The sequence below is a fragment of the Coregonus clupeaformis genome, unplaced genomic scaffold, assembly GCF_020615455.1.
Source record: "Coregonus clupeaformis isolate EN_2021a unplaced genomic scaffold, ASM2061545v1 scaf0178, whole genome shotgun sequence".
Lineage (NCBI taxonomy): Eukaryota > Metazoa > Chordata > Actinopteri > Salmoniformes > Salmonidae > Coregonus > Coregonus clupeaformis.
In genome coordinates, this window is record NW_025533633.1 from 56,677 (window position 1) to 84,265 (window position 27,589).

General features: G+C 45.6%; 1 protein-coding gene across 2 annotated transcripts in view; it reads right to left on the reverse strand.

Moving 5' to 3' along the window:
* The window catches only part of LOC121556158 (regulator of G-protein signaling 20-like), a 64,244-nt gene that overhangs the window by 19,327 nt on the left and 17,328 nt on the right, over positions 1-27,589 (reverse strand). The window contains exon 1 of one of the 2 annotated variants that reach the window (XM_041870049.2): positions 25,567-25,642. The exons of the other annotated variant lie outside the window; for it this stretch is intronic. Within the exon in view, the coding sequence (XP_041725983.1) occupies positions 25,567-25,629 (63 nt within the window). The 5' untranslated portion in view covers positions 25,630-25,642. Of the gene's footprint in view, positions 1-25,566; positions 25,643-27,589 lie in introns of those variants that run through there. 2 annotated transcript variants of the gene reach the window in all.

Here is a 27,589-nt window from a genome sequence, read left to right on the forward strand (position 1 = left end):
TGGCTGACGGATCTGGCTGCTCATAGCTGGCTGACGGATCTGGCTGCTCATGGCTGGCTGGACGGATCTGGCTGCTCGCGGCTGGCTGACGGGTCTGGCTGCTCATGGCTGGCGGAAGGCTCTGGCTGATCCTGTCTGGCGGAAGGCTCTGGCTGATCCTGTCTGGCGGAAGGCTCTGGCTGATCCGGTCTGACGGAAGGCTCTGGCTGCTCCTGTCTGGCGGAAGGCTCTGGCTGATCCTGTCTGGCGGAAGGCTCTGGCTGATCCTGTCTGGCGGAGAGCTCCAGCGGCTCGGTCTGGCGGACGGCTCTGAAGGCTCATGGCAGACGGGCGGCTTTGCAGGCTCAGTACAGACGGGCAGTTCAGACGGCGTTGGCAGACGGGCAGTTCAGACGGCGTTGGGCAGCCGGGCAGTTCAGGCGCCGTTGGGCAGACGGGCAGTTCAGACGGCGTTGGGCAGACGGGCAGTTCAGACGGGCGTTGGGCAGACGGGCAGTTCAGACGGCGTTGGGCAGACGGGCAGTTCAGACGGCGTTGGGCAGACGGCCAGTTCAGGCCGGCTGGCGACGCGACATCGTGGACCTGGTGCGTGGAGTAGGAACAGGCCGGACCGTACGGGAACACCCACCACTGGCCTTAACTGGGGATCAAGAACGGACCGGACCAGACTGGGAACACACTTCAGTCTCTCATGCCGTGCCACAACAACTTCCTCCCTCTACTCGCCAATGGCTCCCGTAATCCGATAGCCTTCTCTCCTTTTCTCCCTGTGGCAGCCTCCTGCTGCCCAGGCGCCTAAGCCATGTGCCCCCCAAAAAAATGTTTTGGGGAGTAACCACGGGCTTCCAGCCTCGACTCCGCGCTTCCTCTTCATACCACCTCCTCTGGCTGCAGCTGCCTCCAGCTCTTCACGAGGGCGGTGATATTCCTCCTCAGACCACCTCCTCTCGGCTGCAGCTGCCTCCAGCTCTTCACGAGGGCGATGATGTTCCTCCGGTTGTGCCCAAGGACCCTTTCCAGCTCGAATCTCCTCCCATGTCCAAAAGTCCTTAGGAGGCATCCATAACTCCTGTGTCCAGACCCCCTTGCTCCTGGACGCGCTGCTTGGTCCTTTTTTGGTGGGTTATTCTGTCACGATCGTCTGAAGGAGGAGACCAATGCGCAGCGTTGCGAGTGAACATGATGACTTTATTAACTTAAAGCAACCACGAAGAAAACAACAAATGACGATCCGTGAAGTTCTATACTGAATACTACTAACAGCAACAAAGAAACAGAAACAATAACCCACAATGCCCACAAGAACACATACAGAATAAATATGGCTCCCAATCAGAGATAACGAGCCGACAGCTGACACTCGTTACCTCCGATTGGGAGTCACATGACTAATCAACATAATTACAACACTTTGACACCCAACATAGAACAAAACCACATAGACTGCACACACCCTGGCTCAACATAATGAGTCCCAGAACCAGGGTGTGACATCAAGACTGTTTCAAGGACAGCTTTTTTCCATCTACGTAACATTGCAAAAATCAGAAATTTTCTGTCCAAAAATGATGCAGAAAAATTAATCCATGCATTTGTTACTTCTAGGTTAGACTACTGCAATGCTCTATTTTCCGGCTACCCGGATAAAGCACTAAATAAACTTCAGTTAGTGCTAAATACGGCTGCTAGAATCCTGACTAGAACCAAGAAATTTGATCATATTACTCCAGTGCTAGCTTCCCTACACTGGCTTCCTGTTAAGGCAAGGGCTGATTTCAAGGTTTTACTGTTAACCTATAAAGCGTTACATGGGCTTGCTCCTACCTATCTTTCCGAGTTGGTCCTGCCGTACATACCAATACGTACGCTACGGTCACAAGACGCAGGCCTCCTAATTGTCCCTAGAATTTCTAAGCAAACAGCGGGAGGCAGGGCTTTCTCCTATAGATCTCCATTTTTATGGAACAGTCTGCCTACCCATGTGAGAGACGCAGACTCGGTCTCAACCTTTAAGTCTTTACTGAAGACTTATCTCTTCAGTAGGTCATATGATTGAGTGTAGTCTGGCCCAGGAGTGTGAAGGTGAACGGAAAGGCTGGAGCAACGAACAGCCCTTGCTGTCTCTGCCGGGCCGGTTCCCCTCTCCACTGGGGTTCTCTGCCTCTAACCCTGTTGCAGGGGCTGAGTCACTGGCTTGCTGGTGCTCTTTCATGCCGTCCCTGGGAGGGGTGCGTCACTTGAGTGGGTTGAGTTACTGACGTGATCTTCCTGTCTGGGTTGGCGCCCCCCTTGGTTTGTGCTGTGGTGGAGACCTCTGTGGGCTATACTCGGCCTTGTCTCAGGATTGTAAGTTGGTGGTTGGGGATATCCCTCTAGTGGTGCGGGGGCTGTGCTTTGGCGGAGTGGGTGGGGTTATATCCTTCCTGTTTGGCCCTGTCCGGGGTTTCTTCGGATGGGGCCACAGTGTCTCCGGACCGCTCCTGTCTCAGCCTCCAGTATTTATGCTGCAGTAGTTTATGTGTCGGGGGCTGGGGTTAGTTGGTTATACCTGGAGTACTTCTCCTGTCTTATCCAGTGTCCTGTGTGAATTTAAGTATGCTCTCTCTAATTCTCTCGTTCTCTCTTTCTCTCTGAGAACCTGAGCCCTAGGACCATACGTCAGGACTACCGGGCATGATGACACCTTGCTGTCCCCAGTCCGCCTGGCCTTGCTGCTATTCCAGTTTCAACTGTTCTGCCTGCGGCTACGAAACCCCCTACCTGTCCCAGACCTGCTGTTTTCAACTCTTTAATGATCGGCTATGAAAAGCCAACTGAGAGACCTGAGCCCTAGGACCATACGTCGGGACTACCGGCCGTGGTGACTCCTTGCTGTCCCCAGTCCGCCTGGCCTTGCTGCTATTCCAGTTTCAACTGTTCTGCCTGCGGTTATGGAACCCCTACCTGTCCCAGACCTGCTGTTTTCAACTCTTAATGATCGGCTATGAAAAGCCAACTGAGATTTATTCCTGATTATTATTTGACCATGCTTGTCACTTATGAACATTTTTGAACATCTTGGCATGGTTCTGTTATAATCTCCACCCGGCACAGCCAGAAGAGGACTGGCCACCCCTCATAGCCTGGTTCCTCTCTAGGTTTCTTCCTAGGCTTTCGCCTTTCTAGGGAGTTTTTCCTAGCCACCGTGCTTCTACACCTGCATTACTAGCTGTTTGGGGTTTTAGGCTGGGTTTCTGTACAGCACTTCGAGATATTAGCTGATGTAAGAAGGGCTATATAAAATAAAATTGATTGATTGATTGATATTGGGTCAATATGGGGCATTGGGTCATTATGGGGTATTGGGTCATTATGGGGTATTGGGTCATTATGGGGTATTGGGTCATTATGGGGTATTGGGTCATTATGGGGTATTGGGTCATTATGGGGTATTGGGTCATTATGGGGTATTGGGTCATTATAGGGGTATTGTGTCATTATGGGGTATTGTGTCATTATGGGGTATTGGGTCATTATGGGGTATTGGGTCATTATGGGGTATTGGGTCATTATGGGGTATTGGGTCATTATGGGGTATTGGGTCATTATGGGGTATTGGGTCATTATGGGGTATTGGGTCATTATGGGGTATTGGGTCATTATGGGGTATTGGGTCATTATGGGGTATTGGGTCATTATGGGGTATTGGGTCATAATGGGGTATTGGGTCATTATGGGGTATTGGGTCTTATGGGGTATTGGGTCATAATGGGGTATTGGGTCATTATGGGGTATTGGGTCATTATGGGGTATTGGGTCATTATGGGGTGTTGGGTCATTATGGGGTATTGGGTCATTATGGGGTATTGGGTCATTATGGGGTATTGGGTCATTATGGGGTATTGGGTCATTATGGGGTATTGTGTCATTATGGGGTATTGGGTCATTATGGGGTATTGGGTCATTATGGGGTATTGGGTCATTATGGGGTGTTGGGTCATTATGGGGTATTGGGTCATTATGGGGTATTGGGTCATTATGGGGTATTGGGTCATTATGGGGTATTGGGTCATTATGGGGTATTGGGTCATTATGGGGTATTGGGTGTAGATTGATGAGGATTTTCTTTTTTAATCCATTTTAGAATAAGGCTGTAACGTAACAAAATGTGGAAAAAGTAAAAGGGTCTGAATACTTTCCGAAGGCACTGAATGTTTGTTCTACATATGGATAACAAGAAGACAACAGTTATCTTGGAGATACTCAGATATCTAGAATTCTACCGATTCCCATCTTTCAATGATAAACATATTTGAATTAGATCAGATATATTGCTAAGAATGTGAGAGTAGGCTGATTCTCTAGCAGGTCTTTAACCCAGAGAGTAGGCTGTATCTCTAGCAGGTCTTTAACCCGGAGAGTAGGCTGTATCTCTAGCAGGTCTTTAACCCAGAGAGTAGGCTGTATCTCTAGCAGGTCTTTAACCCGGAGAGTAGGCTGTATCTCTAGCAGGTCTTTAACCCAGAGAGTAGGCTGTATCTCTAGCAGGTCTTTAACCCAGAGAGTAGGCTGTATCTCTAGCAGGTCTTTAACCCAGAGAGTAGGCTGTATCTCTAGCAGGTCTTTAACCCAGAGAGTAGGCTGTATCTCTAGCAGGTCTTTAACCCGGAGAGTAGGCTGTATCTCTAGCAGGTCTTTAACCCGGAGAGTAGGCTGTATCTCTAGCAGGTCTTTAACCCAGAGAGTAGGCTGTATCTCTAGCAGGTCTTTAACCCGGAGAGTAGGCTGTATCTCTAGCAGGTCTTTAACCCAGAGAGTAGGCTGTATCTCTAGCAGGTCTTTAACCCGGAGAGTAGGCTGTATCTCTAGCAGGTCTTTAACCCAGAGAGTAGGCTGTATCTCTAGCAGGTCTTTAACCCAGAGAGTAGGCTGTATCTCTAGCAGGTCTCTTAACCCAGAGAGTAGGCTGTATCTCTAGCAGGTCTTTAACCCAGAGAGTAGGCTGTATCTCTAGCAGGTCTTTAACCCGGAGAGTAGGCTGTATCTCTAGCAGGTCTTTAACCCGGAGAGTAGGCTGTATCTCTAGCAGGTCTTTAACCCAGAGAGTAGGCTGTATCTCTAGCAGGTCTTTAACCCGGAGAGTAGGCTGTATCTCTAGCAGGTCTTTAACCCAGAGAGTAGGCTGTATCTCTAGCAGGTCTTTAACCCGGAGAGTAGGCTGTATCTCTAGCAGGTCTTTAACCCGGAGAGTAGGCTGTATCTCTAGCAGGTCTTTAACCCGGAGAGTAGGCTGTATCTCTAGCAGGTCTTTAACCCGGGCCACCAACCCCAACAACAAACACTCTAACCACTGTCCCAATAAAGGATATCTCTAGGACATGTGCTTAGAACCCTGTCCAGAAGAAACCCTAACCCCTCCTCCCTAAGATCTGAAACAACTTGATAGGGGTAAGCAATAGGATGAATGCACTTTGAAGTCAGTCTCAGCTCTGTTAAAAGTACACTCAAGAAAATATTTTATTGATCATTAAAACAGGTTAACATGCCCCACCAACATTAGACATCTATACAGAAAGCCCTTCAATTGTTGAAATAAGTTGATCAAATCAATGATGAGAGTATAGTCTGACAGACATGGTGGCGTAGCAGGAACATCTGAATGCTGTGAACCAAGAGGTTGTTTTCAGTTCCAATCCCAGGTGACGACATGTTGAATAATAATTACTGTATAAATGAACATCCACAATGTAATCAAGTATGTCAAATTTGGAAGTTGAAAACACTTTGTTAAAAGCACTGTGTGGGAGTATCCCTAGCCAACAGACAATCCATGTCTAAATTAGTTGACATGATAGCTCAGCTGACTCGAACACAGATTGCTTCCAAAGCTAAGCAAGGTACATAGAGGTAGGCATCTGGGTTGGAACTGGTTGATGTGCGTTGGAGCTGGGTGATGTGGGTTGCAGCTGGGTGATGTGGGTTGGAGCTGGGTGATGTGGGTTGGACCTGGGTGATGTGGGTTGGACCTGGGTGATGTGGGTTGGAGCTGGGTGATGTGGGTTGGAGCTGGGTGTTGTGGGTTGCAGCTGGGGGATGTGGGTTGGAGCTGGGTGATGTGGTTTGGAGCTGGGTGATGTGGGTTGGACCTGGGTGATGTGGGTTGGACCTGGGTGATGTGGGTTGGACCTGGGTGATGTGGGTTGGAGCTGGGTGATGTGGGTTGGAGCTGGGTGATGTGGGTTGGAGCTGGGTGATGAAGGTTGCAGCTGGGTGATGTGGGTTGGAGCTGGGTGATGTGGGTTGGAGCTGGGTGATGTGGGTTGGAGCTGGGTGATGTGGACAAAAATCCATATTGCGATAAATTGCCTGAACGATAACGATAACGATAAATAGAATGATTTAGAACAATCTGCACCACAGCTTTCCCCTTTAAACAATCTGCACCACAGCTTTCCCCTTTAAACAATCTGCACCACAGCCTTCCGCTTTAAACAATCTGCACCACAGCGTTCCCCTTTAAACAATCTGCACCACAGCGTTCCCCTTTAAACACTCTGCACCACAGCGTTCCCCTTTAAACAATCTGCACCACAGCTTTCCCATTTAAACAATCTGCACCACAGCCTTCCGCTTTAAACAATCTGCACCACAGCGTTCCCCTTTAAACAATCTGCACCACAACTTTTCCCTTTAAACAATCTGCACCACAGCTTTCCCCTTTAAACAATCTGCACCACAGCTTGTCCCTTTAAACAATCTGCACCACAGCTTTCCCCTTTAAACAATCTGCACCACAGCTTTCCCCTTTAAACAATCTGCACCACAGCTTTCCCCTTTAAACAATCTGTACCACAGCTTTCCCTTTAAACAATCTGCACCACAGCCTTCCGCTTTAAACAATCTGCACCACAGCTTTCCCCTTTAAACAATCTGCACCACAGCGTTCCCCTTTAAACAATCTGCACCACAGCTTGTCCCTTTAAACAATCTGCACCACAGCTTGTCCCTTTAAACAATCTGCACCACAGCTTGTCCCTTTAAACAATCTGCACCACAGCTTGTCCCTTTAAACAATCTGCACCACAGCTTTCCCCTTTAAACAATCTGCACCACAGCTTTCCCCTTTAAACAATCTGCACCACAGCTTGTCCTTTAAACAATCTGCACCACAGCTTGTCCCTTTAAACAATCTGCACCACAGCTTGTCCCTTTAAACAATCTGCACCACAGCGTTCCCCTTTAAACAATCTGCACCACAGCTTTCCCCTTTAAACAATCTGCACCACAGCCTTCCGCTTTAAACAATCTGCACCACAGCGTTCCCCTTTAAACAATCTGCACCACAGCTTTCCCCTTTAAACAATCTGCACCACAGCTTTCCCCTTTAAACAATCTGCACCACAGCTTGTCCCTTTAAACAATCTGCACCACAGCTTGTCCCTTTAAACAATCTGCACCACAGCTTGTCCCTTTAAACAATCTGCACCACAGCGTTCCCCTTTAAACAATCTGCACCACAGCCTTCCTCTTTAAACAATCTGCACCACAGCGTTCCCCTTTAAACAATCTGCACCACAGCGTTCCCCTTTAAACAATCTGCACCACAGCTTGTCCCTTTAAACAATCTGCACCACAGCTTTCCCCTTTAAACAATCTGCACCACAGCTTTCCCCTTTAAACAATCTGCACCACAGCTTGTCCCTTTAAACAATCTGCACCACAGCGTTCCCCTTTAAACAACCTGCACCACAACTTTCCCCTTTAAACAATCTGCACCACAGCTTTCCCCTTTAAACAATCTGCACCACAGCCTTCCCCTTTAAACAACCTGCACCACAACTTTCCCCTTTAAACAATCTGCACCACAGCTTTCCCCTTTAAACAATCTGCACCACAGCTTGTCCCTTTAAACAATCTGCACCACAGCGTTCCCCTTTAAACAATCTGCACCACAGCTTGTCCCTTTAAACAATCTGCACCACAGCTTTCCCCTTTAAACAATCTGCACCACAGCTTTCCCCTTTAAACAATCTGCACCACAGCTTTCCCCTTTAAACAATCTGCACCACAGCCTTCCGCTTTAAACAATCTGCACCACAGCGTTCCCCTTTAAACAATCTGCACCACAGCGTTCCCCTTTAAACAATCTGCACCACAGCTTGTCCCTTTAAACAATATTTACCACAGCTTGTCCCTTTACACAATCTGCACCACAGCTTGTCCCTTTAAACAATCTGCACCACAGCTTGTCCCTTTAAACAATCTGCACCACAGCTTTCCCCTTTAAACAATCTGCACCACAGCTTTCCCTTTAAACAATCTGCACCACAGCTTGTCCCTTTAAACAATCTGCACCACAGCTTGTCCCTTTAAACAATCTGCACCACAGCTTGTCCCTTTAAACAATCTGCACCACAGCGTTCCCCTTTAAACAATCTGCACCACAGCTTTCCCCTTTAAACAATCTGCACCACAGCCTTCCGCTTTAAACAATCTGCACCACAGCTTCCCTTTAAACAATCTGCACCACAGCTTGTCCCTTTAAACAATCTGCACCACAGCTTGTCCTTTAAACAATCTGCACCACAGCTTTCCCCTTTAAACAATCTGCACCACAGCTTGTCCCTTTAAACAATCTGCACCACAGCGTTCTCCTTTAAACAATCTGCACCACAGCTTGTCCCTTTAAACAATCTGCACCACAGCTTCCCCTTTAAACAATCTGCACCACAGCTTTCCCCTTTAAACAATCTGCACCACAGCTTTCCCCTTTAAACAATCTGCACCACAGCCTTCCGCTTTAAACAATCTGCAACACAGCGTTCCCCTTTAAACAATCTGCACCACAGCGTTCCCCTTTAAACAATCTGCACCACAGCTTGTCCCTTTAAACAATCTGCACCACAGCTTGTCCCTTTAAACAATCTGCACCACAGCTTGTCCCTTTAAACAATCTGCACCACAGCTTGTCCCTTTAAACAATCTGCACCACAGCTTTCCCCTTTAAACAATCTGCACCACAGCTTTCCCCTTTAAACAATCTGCACCACAGCTTGTCACTTTAAACAATCTGCACCACAGCTTGTCCCTTTAAACAATCTGCACCACAGCTTGTCCCTTTAAACAATCTGCACCACAGCGTTCCCCTTTAAACAATCTGCACCACAGCTTTCCCCTTTAAACAATCTACCACAGCCTTCCGCTTTAAACAATCTGCACCACAGCGTTCCCCTTTAAACAATCTGCACCACAGCTTTCCCCTTTAAACAATCTGCACCACAGCTTTTCCCTTTAAACAATCTGCACCACAGCTTGTCCCTTTAAACAATCTGCACCACAGCTTGTCCCTTTAAACAATCTGCACCACAGCGTTCCCCTTTAAACAATCTGCACCACAGCTTTCCCCTTTAAAAATCTGCACCACAGCTTTCCCCTTTAAACAATCTGCACCACAGCTTGTCCCTTTAAACAATCTGCACCACAGCCTTCCCCTTTAAACAATCTGCACCACAGCTTTCCCCTTTAAACAATCTGCACCACAGCTTGTCCCTTTAAACAATCTGCACCACAGCGTTTCCCCTTTAAACAATCTGCACCACAGCCTTCCCTTTAAACAATCTGCACCACAGCGTTCCCCTTTAAACAATCTGCACCACAGCGTTCCTTTAAACAATCTGCACCACAGCTTGTCCCTTTAAACAATCTGCACCACAGCTTTCCCCTTTAAACAATCTGCACCACAGCTTTTCCCCTTTAAACAATCTGCACCACAGCTTTCCCCTTTAAACAATCTGCACCACAGCGTTTCCTTTAAACAATCTGCACCACAGCTTGTCCCTTTAAACAATCTGCACCACAGCTTTCCCCTATAAACAATCTGCACCACAGCTTTCCCCTTTAAACAATCTGCACCACAGCTTTCCCTTTAAACAATCTGCACCACAGCTTCCCCTTTAAACAATCTGCACCACAGCCTTCCGCTTTAAACAATCTGCACCACAGCGTTCCCCTTTAAACAATCTGCACCACAGCGTTCCCCTTTAAACAATCTGCACCACAGCTTGTCCCTTTAAACAATCTGCACCACAGCTTGTCCCTTTAAACAATCTGCACCACAGCTTGTCCCTTTAAACAATCTGCACCACAGCTTGTCCCTTTAAACAATCTGCACCACAGCGTTCCCCTTTAAACAATCTGCACCACAGCGTTCCCCTTTAAACAATCTGCACCACAGCTTGTCCCTTTAAACAATCTGCACCACAGCTTGTCCCTTTAAACAATCTGCACCACAGCTTGTCCCTTTAAACAATCTGCACCACAGCGTTCCCCTTTAAACAATCTGTACCACAGCTTTCCCCTTTAAACAATCTGCACCACAGCCTTCCGCTTTAAACAATCTGCACCAGAGCGTCTCCCTTTAAACAATCTGCACCACAGCTTTCCCCTTTAAACAATCTGCACCACAGCTTTCCCCTTTAAACAATCTGCACCACAGCTTGTCCCTTTAAACAATCTGCACCACAGCTTGTCCCTTTAAACAATCGCACCACAGCCTTTCCCTTTAAACAATCTGCACCACAGCTTTTCCCCTTTAAAACAATCTGCACCACAGCTTTCCCCTTTAAACAATCTGCACCACAGCTTGTCCCTTTAAACAATCTGCACCACAGCCTTCCCCTTTAAACAATCTGCACCACAGCTTTCCCTTTAAACAATCTGCACCACAGCTTGTCCCTTTAAACAATCTGCACCACAGCGTTCCCCTTTAAACAATCTGCACCACAGCCTTCCTCTTTAAACAATCTGCACCACAGCGTTTCCCCTTTAAACAATCTGCACCACAGCGGTTCCTTTAAACAATCTGCACCACAGCTTGTCCCTTTAAACAATCTGCACCACAGCTTTCCCCTTTTAAACAATCTGCACCACAGCTTTCCCCTTTAAACAATCTGCACCACAGCTTGTCCCTTTAAACAATCTGCACCACAGCGTTCCCTTTAAACAATCTGCACCACAACTTTCCCTTTAAACAATCTGCACCACAGCTTTTCCCCTTTAAACAATCTGCACCACAGCCTTCCCCTTTAAACAACCTGTACCACAACTTTCCCCTTTAAACAATCTGCACCACAGCTTTCCCTTTAAACAATCTGCACCACAGCTTGTCCCTTTAAACAATCTGCACCACAGCGTTCCTTTAAACAAATCTGCACCAGAGCTTGTCCTTTAAACAATCTGCACCACAGCTTTCCCCTTTAAACAATCTGCACCACAGCTTTCCCTTTAAACAATCTGCACCACAGCTTTCCCCTTTAAACAATCTGCACCACAGCTTTCCGCTTTAAACAATCTGCAACACAGCTTTCCCCTTTAAACAATCTGCACCACAGCTTGTCCTTTAAACAATCTGCACCACAGCTTGTCCCTTTAAACAATCTGCACCACAGCTTTTCCCCTTTAAACAATCTGCACCACAGCTTTCCCCTTTAAACAATCTGCACCACAGCTTTCCGCTTTAAACAATCTGCACCACAGCTTTCCCTTTAAACAATCTGCACCACAGCGTTTCCCCTTTAAACAATCTGCACCACAGCTTGTCCCTTTAAACAATCTGCACCACAGCTTGTCCCTTTAAACAATCTGCACCACAGCTTTCCCCTTTAAACAATCTGCACCACAGCTTTCCTTTAAACAATCTGCACCACAGCTTGTCCCTTTAAACAATCTGCACCACAGCTTGTCCCTTTAAACAATCTGCACCACAGCGTTCCCCTTTAAACAATCTGCACCACAGCTTTCCCTTTAAACAATCTGCACCACAGCCTTTCCCTTTAAACAATCTGCACCACAGCGTGTCCCTTTAAACAATCTGCACCACAGCTTGTCCCTTTAAACAATCTGCACCACAGCTTTCCCCTTTAAACAATCTGCACCACAGCTTTCCTTTAAACAATCTGCACCACAGCTTGTCCCTTTAAACAATCTGCACCACAGCTTGTCCTTTAAACAATCTGCACCACAGCTTGTCCCTTTAAACAATCTGCACCACAGCGTTGCCCTTTAAACAATCTGCACCACAGCTTTCCCCTTTAAACAATCTGCACCACAGCTTTCCGCTTTAAACAATCTGCACCACAGCTTTTCCCCTTTAAACAATCTGCACCACAGCCTTCCGCTTTAAACAATCTGCACCACAGCGTTTCCTTTAAACAATCTGCACCACAGCTTTCCCCTTTAAACAATCTGCACCACAGCTTTCCCCTTTAAACAATCTGCACCACAGCTTGTCCCTTTAAACAATCTGCACCACAGCTTGTCCCTTTAAACAATCTGCACCACAGCTTTCCCCTTTAAACAATCTGCACCACAGCTTGTCCCTTTAAACAATCTGCACCACAGCGTTCCCCTTTAAACAATCTGCACCACAGCTTGTCCCTTTAAACAATCTGCACCACAGCTTTCCCCTTTAAACAATCTGCACCACAGCTTTCCCTTTAAACAATCTGCACCACAGCTTTCCCCTTTAAACAATCTGCACCACAGCCTTCCGCTTTAAACAATCTGCACCACAGCGTTCCCCTTTAAACAATCTGCACCACACCCTTTAAACAATCTGCACCACAGCTTGTCCCTTTAAACAATCTGCACCACAGCTTGTCCCTTTAAACAATCTGCACCACAGCTTGTCCCTTTAAACAATCTGCACCACAGCTTGTCCCTTTAAACAATCTGCACCACAGCTTTCCCCTTTAAACAATCTGCACCACAGCTTTCCCCTTTAAACAATCTGCACCACAGCTTGTCCCTTTAAACAATCTGCACCACAGCTTGTCCCTTTAAACAATCTGCCCCACAGCTTGTCCCTTTAAACAATCTGCACCACAGCGTTCCCCTTTAAACAATCTGCACCACAGCGTTCCCCTTTAAACAATCTGCACCACAGCGTTCCCCTTTAAACAATCTGCACCACAGCTTGTCCCTTTAAACAATCTGCACCACAGCTTTCCCCTTTAAACAATCTGCACCACAGCTTTCCCCTTTAAACAATCTGCACCACAGCTTTCCCCTTTAAACAATCTGCACCACAGCGTTCCCCTTTAAACAATCTGCACCACAGCTTGTCCCTTTAAACAATCTGCACCACAGCTTTCCCCTATAAACAATCTGCACCACAGCTTTCCCCTTTAAACAATCTGCACCACAGCTTTCCCCTTTAAACAATCTGCACCACAGCTTTCCCCTTTAAACAATCTGCACCACAGCCTTCCGCTTTAAACAATCTGCACCACAGCGTTCCCCTTTAAACAATCTGCACCACAGCGTTCCCCTTTAAACAATCTGCACCACAGCTTGTCCCTTTAAACAATCTGCACCACAGCTTGTCCCTTTAAACAATCTGCACCACAGCTTGTCCCTTTAAACAATCTGCACCACAGCTTGTCCCTTTAAACAATCTGCACCACAGCGTTTCCCCTTTAAACAATCTGCACCACAGCGTTCCCCTTTAAAACAATCTGCACCACAGCTTGTCCCTTTAAACAATCTGCACCACAGCTTGTCCCTTTAAACAATCTGCACCACAGCTTGTCCCTTTAAACAATCTGCACCACAGCGTTTCCCCTTTAAACAATCTGTACCACAGCTTTCCCCTTTAAACAATCTGCACCACAGCCTTTCCGCTTTAAACAATCTGCACCAGAGCGTCCCTTTAAACAATCTGCACCACAGCTTTCCCCTTTAAACAATCTGCACCACAGCTTTCCTTTAAACAATCTGCACCACAGCTTGTCCTTTAAACAATCTGCACCACAGCTTGTCCCTTTAAACAATCTGCACCACAGCTTTCCCCTTTAAACAATCTGCACCACAGCTTTCCCCTTTAAACAATCTGCACCACAGCTTTCCCCTTTAAACAATCTGCACCACAGCTTGTCCTTTAAACCAGTGGTCACCAAACTACGGCCCGCGGGCCGGATACGGCCCGTCAGCACATTTGGCCCGGCCCTCTGAACAATACCAGAGACGCTATCGGATTTTTTTCCTATTTGGCCTCCAGAAAAAAATCCTAGGCCCGGCCCTGTCAAAGAGAGAGAACGGAATAATGGCGAAAAGGTTAGTGTAAGAGAAAAATTGATTCAGAATGCAGGGTATTTAACCTGCAGTGGACAAACGATTATTTTTTTGTTCAATGCAAAGAAAAGGCGGTTTGTCTCATCTGTCAAGAGACGGTGGCGGTATTCAAAGAATACAATCTTCGCCGACACTATGAATCCCGTCACAAAGACAAGTACGTCACAAAGACAAGTCCACTGCCTAATTCACCAGCAAGCACTGTGCTGCAAAGTGTTGACGTGGGATTCTGTAATGAAGGTTGTGGTGTCGTGCATAAAACTTCATCAGAGCAAAGGGACTTAAACACAGGCAGTTCCAAGAATTCCTGTCTGAACTGGAGTCTACGCACGGAGATGCTGTACTAACAGAGGTCCGATGGCTGAGCCGGGGCAGAGTTTTGAGGCGTTTTTACGAGCTGCTACCCGAAATTAACGCATTTCTTCATTTAAAAGACAAAACGGTCCCAGAGCTGATCGACCCAGAATGGAAATGGCACCTCGCATTTTTAACAGACGTGACAGAAATACTTAACAGCCTTAACTTGCAGCTACAAGGCGAGGGGAAACTCATTTGCGACATGTGTTCACACATAAAAGCATTTGAGGTGAAATTAGCGCTGCTTTTGGAACAAGTGAAAAAGCGCAACTTCGTCCATCTTCCTGCTACCCAAAACCTGTCGACAGAGAACCCAGCGGTCCCGTTCCCAGCTGAAAAGTGCGTGGAAGCACTGGAAATGCTGAAGGCGGAGTTCGGTGTGCGATTCAGTGAACTACATGTTCATGCAAAAGAAATCCGTCTTTTTCAGAACCCCTTTGTTGCCGACATTGATGAAGCCCAGCCTTCATATCAGTTTGAGTTGGCTGAGTTACAGAACTGTGATGTTCTGAAAGACGCATTCAAGCCCAACAGTCTCATTGACTTCTATGCCGCCCTCCCCAAACGACACATATCCAAACATCAAAAACACGCAATGAAAATGTCCACAGTTTTTGGCAGCACGTATATCTGCGAGAAAACCTTTTCTCGCATGAAACTGCTGAAAACTCCGATGAGATCAAGATTGACAGATGAACATTTGCATCAGTGCTTGAGACTGGCTGTAACTAGAATGGAACCTGATATTCAACTTCTCACCAGCCAGATGCAGGCCCACAGTTCACACTGATGAACATACATAGGTAAGCTCACTTTTCTGACTTGAATGAGTCATTCTGAGCATAAACAAATATAATCATAATAAAATCTACTGGGATAAAATCCATCTTTACAACCATACTGGTAGTGAAATGTATTGTGCTGTGTAGGTGCTGTATCACTTAGTTCAGTTTCTCAACCTGCTTCCTTTGTGGTTTTCACAGGGAAGTTGATGAGAGAGAGCTGCAAACAGCGGTGTCTACAAGCCTACTGGAACCTACAAAAGGATTATAAGGAAGGAACACAAGAACTTTAAGAGACTGCTCATATGTGTCAGAGAGATTCTGCTCTGACAACTGAGCTGAACTTTTATCTGTTAAGATTGTGCATGGCACAACAGAAAGTTAATGTTCCATGGCTTTTTTTTCTATGAAGAACCCAGAGAGAGTTATTTAGTTATTATTTATTTCATAAATAGTGTTATTTATTTCCTGTTTTTCTGTGAAGAACTCAGAGAGGGTTATTTAGTTATTATTTATTTCATTAATAGTGTTATTATTTGTTTCCTGACTTTTTTTCTGTAAAGAACCTGGAAAGGGTTATTTGGTTATGTGTGGCTTTCTGGAAAACAATAAATTTTTTTAAGCTCCCCTACGATCGTCACACTTTTTCTGTTGCAAACTGACACCGGCCCCCCATCAGAGAAGGGAAAAGTTATGTGGCCCTCACAGGAAAAAGTTTGGGGACCCCTGCTTTAACAATCTGCACCACAGCCTTCCCTTTAAACAATCTGCACCACAGCTTTCCCCTTTAAACAATCTGCACCACAGCTTGTCCCTTTAAACAATCTGCACCACAGCTGTCCCCCTTTAAACAATCTGCACCACAGCCTTCCTCTTTAAACAATCTGCACCACAGCTTGTCCCTTTAAACAATCTGCACCACAGCGTTTCCCTTTAAACAACCCTAGACAACTGCACACAACTTTCCCCTTTAAACAATCTGCACCACAGCCTTCCTTTAAACAACCTGCACCACAGCCTTCCCTTTTAAACAATCTGCACCACAGCTTTCCCCTTTAAACAATCTGCACCACAGCTTGTCCCTTTAAACAATCTGCACCACAGCTTGTCCCTTTAAACAATCTGCACCACAGCTTGTCCCTTTAAACAATCTGCACCACAGCTTTCCCCTTTAAACAATCTGCACCACAGCTTTCCCCCTTTAAACAATCTGCACCACAGCTTTCCCTTTAAACAATCTGCACCACAGCTTTCCCCTTTAAACAATCTGCACCACAGCTTGTCCCTTTAAACAATCTGCACCACAGCTTGTCCCTTTAAACAATCTGCACCACAGCTTTCCCCTTTAAACAATCTGCACCACAGCTTTCCCCTTTAAACAATCTGCACCACAGCTTTCCCCTTTAAACAATCTGCACCACAGCCTTCCGCTTTAAACAATCTGCACCACAGCTTTCCCCTTTAAACAATCTGCACCACAGCGTTCCCCTTTAAACAATCTGCACCACAGCTTGTCCCTTTAAACAATCTGCACCACAGCTTGTCCCTTTAAACAATCTGCACCACAGCTTTCCCTTTAAACAATACTGCTTCCCCTTTAAACAATCTGCACCACAGCTTGTCCCTTTAAACAATCTGCACCACAGCTTGTCCCTTTAAACAATCTGCACCACAGCTTGTCCCTTTAAACAATCTGCACCACAGCTTTCCCCTTTAAACAATCTGCACCACAGCTTTCCCTTTAAACAATCTGCACCACAGCCTGTCCGCTTTAAACAATCTGCACCACAGCTTTCCCCTTTAAACAATCTGCACCACAGCTTGTCCCTTTAAACAATCTGCACCAAAGCTTGTCCCTTTAAACAATCTGCACCACAGCTTTCCCCTTTAAACAATCTGCACCACAGCTTTTCCTTTAAACAATCTGCACCACAGCGTTCCCTTTAAACAATCTGCACCACAGCTTGTCCTTTAAACAATCTGCACCACAGCTTTTCCCTTTAAACAATCTGCACCACAGCTTTCCCCTTTAAACAATCTGCACCACAGCTTTCCCCTTTAAACAATCTGCACCACAGCCTTCCGCTTTAAACAATCTGCACCACAGCGTTCCCCTTTAAACAATCTGCACCACAGCGTTCCCCTTTAAACAATCTGCACCACAGCTTGTCCCTTTAAACAATCTGCACCACAGCTTGTCCCTTTAAACAATCTGCACCACAGCTTGTCCTTTAAACAATCTGCACCACAGCTTGTCCCTTTAAACAATCTGCACCACAGCTTTCCCTTTAAACAATCTGCACCACAGCTTTCCCCTTTAAACAATCTGCACCACAGCTTGTCCCTTTAAACAATCTGCACCACAGCTTGTCCCTTTAAACAATCTGCCCCACAGCTTGTCCCTTTAAACAATCTGCACCACAGCGTTCCCCTTTAAACAATCTGCACCACAGCTTTCCCCTTTAAACAATCTGCACCACAGCCTTCCGCTTTAAACAATCTGCACCAGAGCGTCTCCCTTTAAACAATCTGCACCACAGCTTTCCCCTTTAAACAATCTGCACCACAGCTTTCCCCTTTAAACAATCTGCACCACAGCTTGTCCCTTTAAACAATCTGCACCACAGCTTGTCCCTTTAAACAATCTGCACCACAGCTTTCCCCTTTAAACAATCTGCACCACAGCTTTCCCCTTTAAACAATCTGCACCACAGCTTTCCCCTTTAAACAATCTGCACCACAGCTTGTCCCTTTAAACAATCTGCACCACAGCCTTCCCCTTTAAACAATCTGCACCACAGCTTTCCCCTTTAAACAATCTGCACCACAGCTTGTCCCTTTAAACAATCTGCACCACAGCGTTCCCCTTTAAACAATCTGCACCACAGCCTTCCCCTTTAAACAATCTGCACCACAGCGTTCCCCTTTAAACAATCTGCACCACAGCGTTCCCCTTTAAACAATCTGCACCACAGCTTGTCCCTTTAAACAATCTGCACCACAGCCCCCCTTTAAACAATCTGCACCACAGCTTGTCCCTTTAAACAATCTGCACCACAGCTTTCCCCTTTAAACAATCTGCACCACAGCTTTCCCCTTTAAACAATCTGCACCACAGCTTGTACCTTTAAACAATCTGCACCACAGCGTTCCCCTTTAAACAACCTGCACCACAACTTTCCCCTTTAAACAATCTGCACCACAGCTTTCCCCTTTAAACAATCTGCACCACAGCCTTCCCCTTTAAACAATCTGCACCACAGCGTTCCCCTTTAAACAACCTGCACCATAACTTTCCCCTTTAAACAATCTGCACCACAGCTTTCCCCTTTAAACAATCTGCACCACAGCTTTCCCCTTTAAACAATCTGAACCACAGCTTGTCCCTTTAAACAATCTGCACCACAGCTTTCCCCTTTAAACAATCTGCACCACAGCGTTCCCCTTTAAACAATCTGCACCACAGCTTGTCCCTTTAAACAATCTGCACCACAGCTTTCCCCTTTAAACAATCTGCACCACAGCCTTCCCCTTTAAACAATCTGCACCACAGCTTGTCCCTTTAAACAATCTGCACCACAGCTTTCCCCTTTAAACAATCTGCACCACAGCCTTCCCCTTTAAACAATCTGCACCACAGCGTTCCCCTTTAAACAATCTGCACCACAGCCTCCCCTTTAAACAATCTGCACCACAGCCTTCCGCTTTAAACAATCTGCACCACAGCTTTCCCCTTTAAACAATCTGCACCACAGCTTGTCCCTTTAAACAATCTGCACCACAGCCTTCCCCTTTAAACAATCTGCACCACAGCGTTCCCCTTTAAACAATCTGCACCACAGCCTTCCCCTTTAAACAATCTGCACCACAGCCTTCCGCTTTAAACAATCTGCACCACAGCTTTCCCCTTTAAACAATCTGCACCACAGCTTGTCCCTTTAAACAATCTGCACCACAGCGTTCCCCTTTAAACAATCTGCACCACAGCTTGTCCCTTTAAACAATCTGCACCACAGCTTTCCCCTTTAAACAATCTGCACCACAGCTTTCCCCTTTAAACAATCTGCACCACAGCTTTCCCCTTTAAACAATCTGCACCACAGCCTTCCGCTTTAAACAATCTGCACCACAGCGTTCCCCTTTAAACAATCTGCACCACAGCGTTCCCCTTTAAACAATCTGCACCACAGCTTGTCCCTTTAAACAATCTGCACCACAGCTTGTCCCTTTAAACAATCTGCACCACAGCTTGTCCCTTTAAACAATCTGCACCACAGCTTGTCCCTTTAAACAATCTGCACCACAGCTTTCCCCTTTAAACAATCTGCACCACAGCTTTCCCCTTTAAACAATCTGCACCACAGCTTGTCCCTTTAAACAATCTGCACCACAGCTTGTCCCTTTAAACAATCTGCCCCACAGCTTGTCCCTTTAAACAATCTGCACCACAGCGTTCCCCTTTAAACAATCTGCACCACAGCTTTCCCCTTTAAACAATCTGCACCACAGCCTTCCGCTTTAAACAATCTGCACCACAGCGTTCCCCTTTAAACAATCTGCACCACAGCTTTCCCCTTTAAACAATCTGCACCACAGCTTTCCCCTTTAAACAATCTGCACCACAGCTTGTCCCTTTAAACAATCTGCACCACAGCTTTTCCCTTTAAACAATCTGCACCACAGCTTTCCCCTTTAAACAATCTGCACCACAGCTTTCCCCTTTAAACAATCTGCACCACAGCTTTCCCCTTTAAACAATCTGCACCACAGCTTGTCCCTTTAAACAATCTGCACCACAGCCTTCCCCTTTAAACAATCTGCACCACAGCTTTCCCCTTTAAACAATCTGCACCACAGCTTGTCCCTTTAAACAATCTGCACCACAGCGTTCCCCTTTAAACAATCTGCACCACAGCCTTCCCCTTTAAACAATCTGCACCACAGCGTTCCCCTTTAAACAATCTGCACCACAGCGTTCCCCTTTAAACAATCTGCACCACAGCTTGTCCCTTTAAACAATCTGCACCACAGCGTTCCCCTTTAAACAATCTGCACCACAGCTTGTCCCTTTAAACAATCTGCACCACAGCTTTCCCCTTTAAACAATCTGCACCACAGCTTTCCCCTTTAAACAATCTGCACCACAGCTTGTACCTTTAAACAATCTGCACCACAGCGTTCCCCTTTAAACAACCTGCACCACAACTTTCCCCTTTAAACAATCTGCACCACAGCTTTCCCCTTTAAACAATCTGCACCACAGCCTTCCCCTTTAAACAATCTGCACCACAGCGTTCCCCTTTAAACAACCTGCACCATAACTTTCCCCTTTAAACAATCTGCACCACAGCTTTCCCCTTTAAACAATCTGCACCACAGCTTTCCCCTTTAAACAATCTGAACCACAGCTTGTCCCTTTAAACAATCTGCACCACAGCTTTCCCCTTTAAACAATCTGCACCACAGCGTTCCCCTTTAAACAATCTGCACCACAGCTTGTCCCTTTAAACAATCTGCACCACAGCTTTCCCCTTTAAACAATCTGCACCACAGCCTTCCCCTTTAAACAATCTGCACCACAGCTTGTCCCTTTAAACAATCTGCACCACAGCTTTCCCCTTTAAACAATCTGCACCACAGCCTTCCCCTTTAAACAATCTGCACCACAGCGTTCCCCTTTAAACAATCTGCACCACAGCCTTCCCCTTTAAACAATCTGCACCACAGCCTTCCGCTTTAAACAATCTGCACCACAGCTTTCCCCTTTAAACAATCTGCACCACAGCTTGTCCCTTTAAACAATCTGCACCACAGCTTGTCCCTTTAAACAATCTGCACCACAGCTTTCCCCTTTAAACAATCTGCACCACAGCTTTCCCCTTTAAACAATCTGCACCACAGCTTTCCCCTTTAAACAATCTGCACCACAGCTTTCCCCTTTAAACAATCTGCACCACAGCTTGTCCCTTTAAACAATCTGCACCACAGCGTTCCCCTTTAAACAATCTGCACCACAGCTTTCCCCTTTAAACAATCTGCACCACAGCTTTCCCCTTTAAACAATCTGCACCACATATTTCCCCTTTAAACAATCTGCACCACAGCTTGTCCCTTTAAACAATCTGCACCACAGCTTTCCCCTTTAAACAATCTGCACCACAGCTTGTCCCTTTAAACTACTACTAGTTTGATGGTTGTAGCCATCATAAACAATCACCCATATTAAAAACCGTATTTCATTTCAAACGTCATACTTCTCTAGTATAGGCTACTTATTGTAATGAACAATATCAGCTAAATGTTTGTGATAAGTGGTCGGTGTAGAAATGTTTTTGTTTATCATCCCAGCTCTAATCTGAATGGTAGACGTGTTCTCACTGAAGTGCATTACCCCTCATCTACCAGTAGGAGTCACTGTTCAGACAGAAATTGTAGGACTGTGGCTTCACATTACAGTGAGGGAAAAAAGTATTTGATCCCCTGCTGATTTTGTACGTTTGCCCACTGACAAAGACATGATCAGTCTATAATTTTAATGGTAGGTTTATTTGAACAGTGAGAGACAGAATAACAACAAAAAAATCCAGAAAAACGCATGTCAAAAATGTTATAAATTGATTTGCATTTTAATGAGGGAAATAAGTATTTGACCCCCTCTCAATCAGAAAGATTCCTGGCTCCCAGGTGTCTTTTATACAGGTAGCGAGCTGAGATTAGGAGCACACTCTTAAAGGTAGTGCTCCTAATCTCAGCTTGTTACCTGTTTAAAAGACACCTGTCCACAGAAGCAATCAATCAATCAGATTCCAAACTCTCCACCATGGCCAAGACAAAAGAGATCTCCAAGGATGTCAGGGACAAGATTGTAGACCTACACAAGGCTGGAATGGGCTACAAGACCATCGCCAAGCAGCTTGGTGAGAAGGTGACAACAGTTGGTGCGATTATTCGCAAATGGAAGAAACACAAAATAACTGTCAATCTCCCTCGGCCTGGGGCTCCATGCAAGATCTCACCTCGTGGAGTTGCAATGATCATGAGAACGGTGAGGAATCAGCCCAGAACTACACGGGAGGATCTTGTCAATGATCTCAAGGCAGCTGGGACCAGGGGCGGTGTGTTCAATAGGGCGATATGGGCGACGCACTGCCAAACGGGAAAAGGAAGGGATTTTTTTTCTAATCAATTATATCACGGCAACAGTAGTTATCAGTGTTGTAATCTAGACGTCTGATCTGCCACAGTGCCACTAAATGTCCAATCAGGCTAAAGTCGTGCTTCAAATGCCCCCCCCCCTTTTGGGGCGATTTCAGTCAGGTTGAAAATCGCCCAGAAGTCTGTCATAGACTCCCATGTAAAATCTATTTTTTTCAAATATCAGAGCTTTCAATACAATCTCTATGGGTTTCTGAGGGCTTGCACTTACGCGCTTTCGTCATACGTAACATAACCATGAACGTAACTAAGAAAAGAGCGGGTAGCAGCATCAATCAATTCACTACTACTATCAAAATGGCTAGGCTTCAGTGCAACTCGATTGTGTCTTTGAAAGAAGTTCCTTTTTGTCGGCGAACAAATGAAGATAAATTGGCAACGAAACAATTAGGACCTCCCAGACCAAATTTAATAATTCAACAGGTTTCTACTAAAGGGGGAAGTCCTACACCCGAGGATTTTCCAAAAATTGGTACGAACGAAAAACCTGGCTAGCAGGCTGCGATGTAGCTAATGCAGTCTTCTGCTACCCCCTGCTTACTCTTTCACCCTGAAGGCGGCACGGCAGACAGCACCGCTTGGACAGCGACTGGTGTGTAACGGACATGCACCATCTTTCAGGAAAGATTAAGAAACATGAGCTGTCAAAGACCCACATGGATAGCTGTTTGAGATTGTCTGCTTTGGGGGAGAGTGAACATTCCCACTCAACTGGATGAGGGATACAGGCTAGCTGTCCGCCGCCACAACGATGAGGTTAGTGTTGATAATCACAAGTTTACTGGAGAACTGAAACTGACAAGGCTGACAAGATAGGACCCTTTTGTCCATTGTTATTGGATAGGAACATAACTTATAACCAGCTCCTGACCTAAATAGATCTTAGCACAACATTTTACTCAACATATCATATTCCATATTCACTATAACAAATATATTTACTACGACATTAGCAAGAACCACCACATCCTCAGCCGGCTAATCCAGTGTGTGAAGTTTTGCGGAGTGTTTGAGTTAGCTTTGCGAGGCAAAGATGAAACTGAGGGCTCCACCAACCCTGGTAAGCCAACACTTTTGAGATCAGTCAATAAATGCTTCTGGTATTGACTTATATGCTGCCCCTGTCTTCATGTTGTTGCTGGACATATCTTTTTTAAAATGTGTGTAGGTCACCTAAATCATCAGAAAAATTGCCCCCCCTGAGAATTTTTTCAGGAGCCGCCACTGGCTGGGACCATAGTCACGAAGAAAACAATTGGTAACACACTACGCCGTGAAGGACTGAAATCATGCAGCGCCCGCAAGGTCCCCCTGCTCAAGAAAGCACATATACAGGGCCGTCTGAAGTTTGCCAATGAACATCTGAATGATTCAGAGGAGAACTGGGTGAAAGTGTTGTGGTCAGATGAGACCAAAATCGAGCTCTTTGGCGTCAACTCAACTCGCTGTGTTTGGAGGAGGAGGAAAGCTGCCTATGGCCCCAAGAACACCATCCCCACCGTCAAACATGGAGGTGGAAAATTATGCTAAGGGGGTGTTTTTCTGCTAAGGTGACAGGACAACTTCACCGCATCAAAGGGACGATGGACGGGGCCATGTACCATCAAATCTTGGGTGAGAACCTCCTTCCCTCAGCCAGGGCATTGAAAATGCGTCGTGGATGGGTATTCCAGCATGACAATGACCCAAAACACACGGCCAAGGCAACAAAGGAGTGGCTCAAGAAGAAGCACATTAAGGTCCTGGAGTGGCCTAGCCAGTCTCCAGACCTTAATCCCATAGAAGATCTGTGGAGGGAGCTGAAGGTTCGAGTTGCCAAAAGTCAGCCTCGAAACCTTAATGACTTGGAGAAGACCTGCAAAGAGGAGTGGAACAAAATCCGTCCTGAGATGTGTGCAAACCTGGTGGCCAACTACAAGAAACGTCTGACCTCTGTGATTGCCAACAAGGGTTTTGCCACCAAGTACTAAGTCATGTTTTGCAGAGGGGTCAAATACTTATTTCCCTCATTAAAATGCAAATCAATTTATAAAATTTTTGACATGCGTTTTTCTGGATTTTTTTGTTGTTATTCTGTCTCTCACTGTTCAAATAAACCTACCATTAAAACTATAGACTGATCATGTCTTTGTCAGTGGGTAAACGTACAAAATCAGCAGGGGATCAAATACTTTTTTCCCTCACTGTATATTTCAAAATACCTCTTTATTTAGGTTGATGGCATTACATTGAAATAATGACCTTGATTCAAACAATATTTTTTACATTTCTATGTGAAAATGTCAATGCAATTTCAATTTATACATAGTTCTGATGATTATGTTGAAATTAGATTGACTTAATCTAGTTGTTACATCAATGTATTTAAATTGAAGTTTTACCCTAATTTCAATGTTTACATCGCTGGTTGAAATGAGGTGAAAACAGTACTGGTTGATAACTTTTTAAATCCAATGTATTTTTTACATTGATTCCACGTCACAATACGTTGACAAAGTACATTGAAACAACGTTGATTCAACCAGTATGTGTCCAGTGGGCGGTGTCTGCATGACCGCTAATAAAATGGACCCATACCAGGGGAGATGGGGGGAGGATATTTGTAACATTATCAAACAGCCTCTTTAAGACTGGTGTGTTGGTTCATTCAGAACTGACATAGGAGGAATAACGGTAGGCTGACTTCACCATCACCAGCTGGATGGGGGTGGAGGAGGAGGAAGAGGAGGAGGAGGAGGAGGGGGGGATTCCGTACAGACAAAAAATCCTGATGTCACTCAATCACAACTCGTATTACAGAATAAAACCAATAGATATCTACAAGGCATAGGCTGTTGTGCGAGACGAACACAGAGAAGCCGTTGGATTATCATTAGCCCAGCTCACATCAATAGAAAGTACCATGATGAAGAGCGAGCAGAAAAAGCCGCAGCCGCTATGGAGCTCACAGCTCCATCCATCCACCGCCCTCTACCACCTCCGACAACACACATCAGTCACAAGCCACTCTGTACAACCACCGTGACAGACCGTTTTAACCCGCCTAGCCCGCTCTTCTCCCGACCAGACCAGACCAGGACCCATCGGGAAACCAAATACTCACAGTTTCACCATGTATGCCCAGGGTGAAGAGGGAATTCTCTGCCAAGATTACATCCGTCGGCATATGGCTTCTTCCTCCGGACCCGGCTGGGTGCTGTCAGTGCGCATGCGCATGCTGTAGTAGTAGTAATAGTGGGAGCGTAGCTCGGACGGTGGATGTCACAGATTGATCTCACAGCTCTACAGATGGAGGCTGCTGCTGTGCAGTATGTTAGATACCGAGGCGGTGAGGCCTGGAAACTGCAGTGTTCTCAGTAGATTACATGGGTTCCAATGAGAAGAGACATGATTTAAAGCATGCCGCTGTCCGTGGTGCTGAAACAGCACCGCTTGAACAGACTCGCCGGGAGTAGTCTATCTGTTACAGGTGACAGGTTCACAGCAGCAGTCAGACTGGTTAGAAGGGTTACTATAGTTACTAACTTTAGTTGTCTGAATCAGACTGTGACCTCTGGAATGAGCTGATCACTCTGCCTCAGTGACAGCTGCTGTCCTCAGAGGCCTACATGCTGTCACTGAGACGAAAGACAACAGTGAACTCTACAGGATAACTGGCATACTGCAGCAAACTCAAACCTCGCTTATATTTGCTGGAATAATGTTTGAAACATGTTTGTGTCTTCGTGTTTTCCAGATGTTTCTGTAGAGTTGTGTGAAACAGGTAGCCTGCTGGGATGCTTCATTTATTTGAATAAGAGTAAAAACTATTTTTAAATCACAGTCCTGAGGATGTTCTCTAATCAAATTGTATTTGTCACGCGCTGAATACAAGTTTAGACTTTACCGTGAAATGCTTACTTATGAGCCCTTTCCCAACAATGCAGTTAAAAAGTGTGAAAATGAACACAATAAAATAAAGATAACGAGGCTATATACAGGCTATATACAAGGAGTACTGTTACCGAGTCAGTGTACTGGGGTATGAGGTAGTTGGGGTGATTGATTTAGGTAATATGTACAGTTGAAGTCGGAAGTTTACATACACTTAGGTTGGAGTCATTAAAACTCGTTTTTCAACCACTCCACACATTTCTTGTTAACAAACTATAGTTTTGGCAAGTTGGTTAGGACATCTACTTTGTGCATGACAAGTAATTTTTCCAACAATTGTTTACAGACAGATTATTTCACTTATAATTCACTGTATCACAATTCTAGTGGGTCAGAAGTTTGCATACACTAAGTTGACTGTGCCTTTAAACAGCTTGGAAAATTCCATAAAATGATGTCATGGCTTTAGAAGCTTCTGATAGGCTAATTGACATCATTTGAGTCAATTGTAGGTGTACTTGTGGATGTATTTCAAGGCCTACATTCAAACGCAGTGCCTCTTTGCTTGACATCATGGGAAAATGAAAAGAAATCAGCCAAGACCTCAGAAAAAAATTGTAGACCTCCACAATTCTGGTTCATCCTTGGGAGCAATTTCCAAACGCCTGAAGGTACCACGTTCTTCTGTACAAACAATAGTAAGCAAGTATAAACACCATGGGACCATGCAGCCGTCATACCGCTCAGGAAGGAGAGGCGTTCTGTCTCCTAGAGATGAACGTACTTTGATGCGAAAAGTGCAAATCAATCCCAGAACAACAGCAAATGACTTTGTGAAGATGCTGGAGGAAACAGGTACAAAAGTATCTATATCCACAGTAAAACGAGTCCTATATCGACATAACCTGAAAGGCCGCTCAGCAAGGAAGAAGCCACTGCTCCAAAACCGCCATAAAAGAACCAGACCACAGTTTGCAACTGCACATGGGGACAAAGATCATACTTTTTGGAGAAATGTCCTCTGGTCTGATGAAACAAAAAATAGAACTGTTTGCTCATAATGACCATCATTATGTTTGGAGGAAAAAGGGGGACGCTTGCAAGCCGAAAAACACCATCCCAACCGTGAAGCACAGGGGTGGCAGCATCATGCTGTGGGGGTGCTTTGCTGCAGGAGGGACTGGTGCACTTCACAAAATAGATGGCATCATGAGGAAGGAAAATTATGTGGATATATTGAAGCAACGTCTCAA